Genomic DNA, 8,767 nt, shown 5'->3' with positions numbered 1-8,767 from the left:
GGATTAGATTAGCATAAGACCCTAATCACCCCTCTCTAGGGTCTAACAACGCCTGGGGTAGGGTGTTCGAGGTTGAAGTTGTCTCTTGGCTTGTAGCGAGGAGTGTCAAGAAGTAACGCCTTTCGAGTCGACCTCGCGAGGTGTCGAATAACTGGTCGAGTAGGCTCGTAGCGTGTCATCTTTGACAAGAGGACCGACAAGTACCGCCCTTCGAGTCGACTTAAGGAGATGTCAACTCTGCGAGTTGGCTAAGTCGGGACCTTGGCGGGTCCTGATCGTCAAATCGACTTGAGCGGTGCATATAGGGGGACATCTGTCCGTTACTGGTAAATGACCATATTTTGTTGACTGAAAACACCATAACATCCCTCTAGATAGCTACCATTTGATTTGGATCTATCTTCCTCCGAAGTTATGTTTTTCGCATTTGAATGACAGGTTATATCTTTACGTCAAAATGCAAATCCAAATTCATACCCATTTCAATTGATCCCATTTAGACCTTGTTCAAAACTCATACCCCAATAAAACACCTCACTTCTAGCAATCGGTTGACCTTACTAACGCGTTTTAGGGGTTAAACAGTAAATAACTATCCATGATTAACTGCTAATCTAATCAAGGTTAGCACATTGGATGAAAATTATAACGAGGGTGTGATTTGAAATACCTAATAAGATTTAGAGGATGTAATAATAATTTCAATGATTTAAGGAGCTAATGTCAAAATATTCTAGATTTAAGGGAATAATATGGAGAGAAACATTACTAACTTTTTTTATCAATACTTACTAATTAATCTCCAATTCTTCAACTTAAACCCAACGCCAAGGTAATTTCGGCAAGTCCTCTTCTGCCTTTTGAAGGTTCACATCATAGAAGAATAAAAAATAGGCAAAGCTTGGCAAGGACAATTTTTGCACTTTTTCCTTACAACATCAGTCACTTTTCTTTACTTTAGAAGTTGCAACTCGTTATAAAAAACAAAAGAAAGTTTATTAAATTTACATTAATATAATTAATGTTCCAAGGGAAAATTGCTTCTAGATCCCAAATTTGAACTTTCAATGTGCCACAACCCCTCTTATTTTTTTTAATGTGCTTTAGCCCCCTTTTTTTGAAAAAAAATATGCCCAAGACCCCTCCATCATGATTCCAGCTCATGCCAGAGTTGATTAGACATGTCAGCTCATGATTAGATATGTCAGCTGACTTGAATCCTAAATTTACCATCATCTTTCTCATGCCAGCGGATGTTAACTCTTGTAGCTAACATGTTAACTCTTACAGCTAACATGTTAACTCTTACTAATGTGCCCACACAAAGTTCCTCGTGACGACGTCGGCGACAGAGCGAGGGAGGGGACAGAGGGGGACCAGAGGAGGAGCAAGGAGGTGGAGAGGGGGAGGGAGGCGGGGGAGGGGAGAGGGAGACGGAGAGGGAGGTGGGAGGAAAGGTGGAGGGAGGGGGAGGCCAGGGAGGGAGGGAGGAGGCAGAGGGGAGGTGCAAGGAGCGGGGGAGTGAGGCAGGGGGAGGCGGGGGAGGAGGCCAGAAGGGAGGTGTTAGGGGAGGGAGGGCCGAGGGAAGGGGAGGGAGCGCGAGCGGGGAGGGGGTGCGACGACGCTCTGGAAGACGCTGGCTGCCGGAGGCGGTGGAGGGGGGAGGCGATGCGTGTGGAGGGGAGGGAGGCGGCGTGTGGGAAGGGGAGGAGGTTGGAGGAGGGGGAGGAGAGGAAGGCGGCGCGGGGGAGGGAGGCGGCGTGGGGGAAGGGGCAAAGGGGGACCGGCAAAGGAGGAGGAGGAGGAGGGAGGTGAAGGGAGGGCAAAATTGGGTTTTTGGACATGAAGAGGCCTGGACGTAATTTTTTTAAAAAGGAGGGGCTGCAACATATTAGGGAAAGTAAGGGGGGCTGGGCACAATAGAAGTTGGGTTTTGGGGTCTTGAAGCAATTTTCCCATGTCCCAATCATTCTTTTCCTGTTTATTTTTTTAATTAAGAAACAGGTAGCTTTACCGGATTTTGGGGTATTTCACTAAACCCCCACTAAATTTGGTCACTTGAACTAAATCTATAATAACTTGGGGAATTTCAGACGTACTGAACCCCAATAAAGATGTCAACTCATACTTTGAGTTCCCAAACAGTCTTATATGAAAAATCATAAACTACTAATTGGGGATTAAGTACGGAAAGAAAAATCAACACACATTAATGCTTTTTTAAAGTTTCCAATATCATCATAAGGAGTTTAGAGAAAGTTTCAAATTTTTTGTAGGTTAGGTTCAGTACACCTAAAGGATTGGGGGTTTTTAGTGAAATTTATCCTTTTTTTTTGTGTGTTAAAACTGGTAAAGAGATTCATATATCCAGCTTTTGTGCAGTGACTCTCATTCCACGCACTAGCACTGATTAAGGATTGGTAGGAAATATGACCGGGATTTCTATCGGTACAACTCTTGGTGATCCTGCACCACGAACATAATAGCTAAAATTTCTAAGGATAAAATTATCATTTCTACTTAAACTATCGTTGAACTTTCAAATGGTCTTTAAAGTATCAATTTACCTAATTTATCTATTTTGACCCTCAAATTATGTTAATAGTTTCAATATGTTCAAATATTTAACAGACTAATGATGTACCTGTGTTTTTAAAAAAAATTCTTCGTGAGTTTTTATCAGTTTATCTCCTTTTTCCCTAAAAAAAATCTAACCACTTTCTTCCAAATTATTTTAATCTTTAACCCTTTTATGAGTTAAAAAATTGTTTTTCAAATTGCAAAGAATAAAATAATTGCAAATAATAATAATAATAATAATAATAATAATAATAATAATAATAAAGAACACTAACAGGTCATTAATCTGTTGAATATCTGACTATAGTTTCACAAAATAATTACATTGAACACATACACATAATTTAAGGGGAAAACATGCAAAATGGGCAAATCCATAGTTCAACAATACTTTAAGGTGGAAATGATTATTTTTTCTAATTACTAAACTAATTATTCAACCATACGTGAGTGGTATAGATTAACCCATTTTATGCAGAGCATGATGATCTGATTTAAATCTATTGAAAGCTTGCACCTTGAATAAGTATCATGTTGATATCTTATTCGAGCTACATATCCATCATAAAGAATTCAAAAACTTTTTTTTATAATTTACTAATAGAATTTACATCATAAAATATCTTTCACAAGTGGTAATCACATTGTGAGTCCATAAACAATTATTATTGTCTCCGTTAGGACATATTTGGTAATTTAAAAGTAAATGAAAAGTTGAAAGTAAAGAGGAAGTATCTTTTAAAGAAAGTACTTTCTTTTCACTTTCTATTTGAAAATTTTGTTTAGAATGTGGAAAATAAAAATGTGAAAAGCTGACGTGGAGGCTGACGAGGCCTAACATTCTTTGCATGAATTGTTTATTTTCTATTAAAAATAGTCTTGCAAAATAGGATTTTTTTAATTATGATACTAATAATGTTGTATCTTATGATACATAATAATGTTGTATCTAGATAAAGTTTTGACCCGCACGATACATATTATCTTAATTTGTTAAGGTATTTAAATTCTTATCCTATAAGGGGTTGTAGTGGATTGTGATAAGATCTCATCTAGATAGTTTTCTTGATGGATGAAAATTGGTTTTCCAAGAAGTCTTATATTTTAAGAATATTAGTTATAACAGAAGGGTCCTAGCCAATATAGTTATAGTTCCCCGTCATATTTAGGTTATTCGGTAAGACATAGGATAGAAAATCCTTCTATATTTATTTTTTTATTCTAACAGTGATCTAATTTTATATTCGGTAAGGCGTAGGATAGAAAATCCTTCTATATTTATTTTTTTATTCTAACAGTGATCAGTTTGCATCCCACTTTCAAGCCCTTTTGAAGAGAGTGAAACATGTCAAAAAGATGATGTAACAACCCTTCACTTTCAATTTACTTTCCAAGCACCAAAAAAGAAGGAAAAAGAAAAGAAAATTCTTTCAAACAATAAAATTGACTTAGATATTTTGTTTGAAAAGTAGATTAGATTCTATTATTACGCGTACCCAAATAATTTTTGATTCATTTCAAACAATAATTTTTGATTCACTTTCTATAGGCTACAAATGAGTCTACAAGCTCAAAAGGGACGCTTCTGGTAAGGTCTAACGATGTAAGGCTAGACTTGTAGCCAAAGGTTTCACTAAAAAAGAAGGGATTAATTATCAGGAAACATTCTCTCCAGTTTATACTAACGATTCATCCAGGGTTATCATGGCCCTAGCAGCTCATTTTGATTTGGGGTTACATCAAATGGATGTAAAAATAGCCTATCTGAATGGAGATCTTGAGGAAGAAGTATACATGAGGCAACCAGAAGGATTTTGTGATCAGAAAGATAATCTTTTAGTTTGCAAGCTAAAGAGATTTATATATGGACTAAAGCAAGCCTCCCGTCAGTGGCACAAAAAGTTTCACAACATTGTATCCTCATTTAGATTTTTTGAGAACATTGTTAATCAATGTATATACCTTAAGGTCAGTGGGGGTAATGTTACATTTCTGGTATTATATATAGATGATATTCTACTTGCAAGCAGTGATCTAGGTTTTCTATATGAGATAAAACAATTCCTCTCTAAAAATTTTGAAATGAAGGATCTGTGTGAATCTTTTTATGTCATTAGCATAGAAGTTCACAGAGATATGTCTAAAACAACCCTAGAACTATCTTAAAGGGCTTACATTGAAAAGGTATTAGAGAGATCCGGAATGCTAGATTGTGCGTCCATGTCAACATTTATCATCAAAGGGGATAAACTCAGTCAAAATCATTGTCCAAAAAAAGAACTAGAAAAAAGAAAGATGAAGAGCATATCTTACGCATCATCCATGGGTAGTTTGATGTATGCACAGGTCTGCACTAGACATGATATCGGATTTGTAGTATGATTATTAGGTTGATACCAGAGTAATCCTAGTATGGGGTATTACAGGGCTGCTAAAAAGAGTTATGAGATATCTGAAGGGAACCAAAGACTACATATTGACTTACAGTCATACAGATCATTTGGAGGCGGTCAGTTATTCAGATTCAAACTTTGCTAGCTGCATAGATACAATAAAATCTACTTTAGGATATGTCTTCCTTCTTGCTGGAGGTGCTATATTTTGAAGAAGTACAAAGCAAGCAATTATTGCTTCATCTACCATGGAGGCAAAGTTCATTGCGTGCTATGAAGCCACTACACAGGCATTATGGTTGACAAACTTTATCTCAGGCCTCAAAATCATTGATTCTATTGCGAGGGCTATGACGATCTATTGTGATAATTCAGCAGCTATTTTCTTCTTCAAAAATAACAAGAGTGGCAGCTGAAGCAAGCACATCGACATAAAGTATCTTAATGTTAGAGAGAATGAGAAGAAAAGTGTTCTATCCATTCAACATATTAATACCGAGCTTATGACTGCAGATCCTGTGACTAAGGGATTGCCAACAAAATAGTTCCTAGGTTCATATGGGATTGATTTAGCTCGTCGTGTATTTGTTTTTCTCTCTAGTTGTTTTTAGACATGTTTTGAATATTCTTAGAGAATAAAGTTTGATTTTATTGTGCACAAATAAAGTTTTCATATTTAAATTATATCCATTGAGATATGTAAAGTAGGACCCGAGTGACTTGTAGGAAGTCATTCATAAGGTTTGCTCATAAAGTTGCTTACTTAGTGAATTTATGCATCATGATACATGGAAGGAAGAGCTCGTTATTACTAAGGGCTTGACCGCTATGGTTCGTGCATTAGATTCTTTATTTGAGTGGGAGCTATCCACTACTAAATGGTGTGAATTTTAATTATGATCATACTTCTATGTTAATTATGAGATATTTGTATCATGCGGACTAAGTGGGAGAATGTTGTATCTAGATAAAGTTTTGGCCCACATGATATAAATTATCTTAATTTGTTATGATATTTAAATTATTACCCTATAAGGAGTTGTAGTAGATTGTGATAAGATCTTAGATAATTTCCTTGATAAATGTAAACTGTTTTTAAGAAGTCTTATATTTTAAGAATTCCAGTTATAACAAGAGTCCTAGCCAATATAGTCATAGTTCCCCCATCAGATTTAGGCTATTCGGTAAGACATAGGCGAGAAAGTCCTTCTGTATTTATTTTCTTTATTCTAACAATGATCTAATTTTAATATTTTTTTTCTGTATATGTTCAGATTATCTCTTGTTTTCATCTAATTTTTTGAGTTACAGGTCGTTCTAAACAACTGTTATGGTGTTCTCATTCGCCCGAGTGCAACTCAGTATCAAGCAACGGATAAGTGTACTTCTGCATGCTATGCCCCAATCAACTTGGCGGCCAGAGACTTGTAGGGACGACAACTCAGCCGACCTGTCGAGTCGACACTCCCTCATGTCGACTCGAAATTCTGTACTTGTCGCCCCCCTTTGTCGAAAACGACTCACAGAGTCTACTCAACCACTTGCCAGACGCCTCATGAAGCCGACTCGAAAGGCGTTACTTCTCGGTGAAGTTAAAGAACAACTTCTGCCTTGAGCCTATCCTCACATGCAACGTGTCAACATCGCATTTAATACATGTCAGACAAATCATGCCCCTAGCCCCGATAGCCATCATGACTCATCGGACCACGTGGGTACTGCCATACCGCCCATCACTTCTCGTTTAATGCCGAAACGATTCATCCCCCACTTGCCAGCAGACACCTATAAAGCAAGTGTTGACGCAGCCGCCAGCCCACACTTCACCACCGTCTCTCAGTGCTCGGCCAAAGTGACCGATCTACCCTTATACCCTAGATATAAATACATGTACTATTCTCCCTTTGGGAGGACTTCTTTTTCAAACATTTTTCACAAATCTGATCCCTAAGCAGACATACTGCACACACAAGAACCCACACAGTTCTTATTTCACCCCACTCAAGTTCATCATCTAACTTGATCGTCGGAGGTACAACGGGGGAACCAAACCCCATCCTCTTAGGAATCTCTACTTGTGCAGATTTTTCAGATTCCCAACTCTAGAACCAGACATAAAGTCAGGGAAGAAAGTGACCCCTCATCGATTCCCAACAGACTCATCCAAATACGGATACATATTGACTATGTGATCACTAATACATCAACAACAACAATAGTTGGAAGTATCTTTTAATTTAATTTATTTTTAGTGTTTGATCTCTATTTATTTAGATTACAATATCTAACATGTAAAACATGGAAGGTATATTGTTGCATGTTACTTATTATGTTGCAAGTGGAAAATATCAAATGTCATATTCATTCCATCTGACCCAGTGATGCCATCTGACCCAGTGATGCTACCTATAAGAATATAGCGGGTGTTTTTTTATATTTTTTTTATTCAATGATGTAGTTTTTCAATAAATAGCATTTAACATATTTCAATAAATAATATTTTAGTTACATGATCTTGACTGTTTATTGCTAATCAAGAGGTGGAGCTATCAGGTTTTCTTCATTTTACACGTGGAAGCATATTTAGGCACTATCAAGGTATCCATTTAATTGTCAATTTTAAAAAAAAATTATTTGAAGCATAGTGAAAATATTAGAAATGAAATTAAGGAATAAATAGTTAGAAGTTGTCTGGGTTAAGACTCTTGTATACAGAAAAATAAGTAGCATGGACTAAATTTTAAAGTAGAAAGAGAACATAATATTCTAAAATGAAAAGATGTAAAATATAAATAATAATCATTTTGTCACTTCTCTGTCATCACTTAGCATCCACTTCCAAGCTTTCCTAGAGAGAGTGAAACATGTTAAAAAGCTGACATAACAATCCTTCACTTTCAATTAACTTTCCAAGCATCAAAAAAGGAAAAAAAAAGAAAATAAAAGTAGAACCACTTTCTAGTTCTTGATTCACTTTCCATTTACTTCTTGGTTACCAAACACGTTCTTAGCGTCACCTTTCACATTGGTCTCGAATAGATATTTCGTAAGTGCAAATTCTACAAATTGTTAGGGAGTTAGTTGACGAACTTCAGCCATTTTGTTTATGGTCCAACCCACATTATTCCTATAAGAATGGCTCTATCTAATAGAGTTCATATTTCCAGAGTAAGGGGTTAGTTTGTAAATTTTATCTATTGTATTTATAATTAAGACCTGCCACACTCTCTAAAAGAGTGGTAACAAAAAGATCTCTAATCCTTTTTTCACTAGTGAGGTCTAGATGTACAATGAGATCAATTAGGTGGGTTAGTCACGTAGAATTTAAACTTAGAAATGAGATAATATGTGAGATAAATTTTTAATGTGTTAGTCACATAGAACTAAAACCAGAACAAAATTTTACAGTGTTAGTCAAGTAGAACTCTAACAAAACTAGAATTGAGATAATGGTGTAAAATTATCCCTTTTTTTTTATATTTCTATACAAAAATAAGAGTTCTAGTCTATTAAATTATTCCAAATTTTAGCTTGAAACTAGGTGATAAAAAACTAAAACTCATATTTAAGCATAGAAAACTGATTTTGTATTGGAGTGTTATGATAAGGATGCGCATTCAAAAAAACAACACAAAAATTAGAACTAAACTTAGCGTGAACAAACCACCTGCTAATTCCTCGTCCCCCGAAAAAAAAGGTCTGCAACCACAACAAAATCAAGAAATTAGGAAACGTCACCGCGTCGCTCACCTCACCCCTCTCCCAATATTTGGGCCCACATGTCAACACATTCA

The 8,767-nt window shown here is 36.3% G+C and overlaps 2 protein-coding genes across 2 annotated transcripts in view; one reads left to right on the top strand and one right to left on the bottom strand.

The window, feature by feature from the left end:
• Positions 1,312–1,815, top strand: LOC109826428 (octapeptide-repeat protein T2-like). The gene has a single exon (XM_020393461.1). It carries the CDS (start codon positions 1,312–1,314, stop codon positions 1,813–1,815), a length of 504 nt encoding a protein of 167 aa, XP_020249050.1.
• LOC109826427 (F-box protein At1g67340-like) overlaps positions 7,799–8,767 on the bottom strand; it is a 4,101-nt gene continuing 3,132 nt past the window's right edge. Inside the window, exon 5 of the mRNA XM_020393460.1 lies at positions 7,799–7,821. Coding sequence (XP_020249049.1) covers positions 7,799–7,821 — 23 coding nt within the window. The remainder of the gene's footprint in view (positions 7,822–8,767) is intronic.

Source organism: Asparagus officinalis, chromosome 10 (genome assembly GCF_001876935.1).
Source record: "Asparagus officinalis chromosome 10, Aspof.V1, whole genome shotgun sequence".
NCBI lineage: Eukaryota > Viridiplantae > Streptophyta > Magnoliopsida > Asparagales > Asparagaceae > Asparagus > Asparagus officinalis.
Note: the sequence above shows the minus strand (reverse complement) of the source record. Positions and strands in the feature narration are given on the sequence as shown.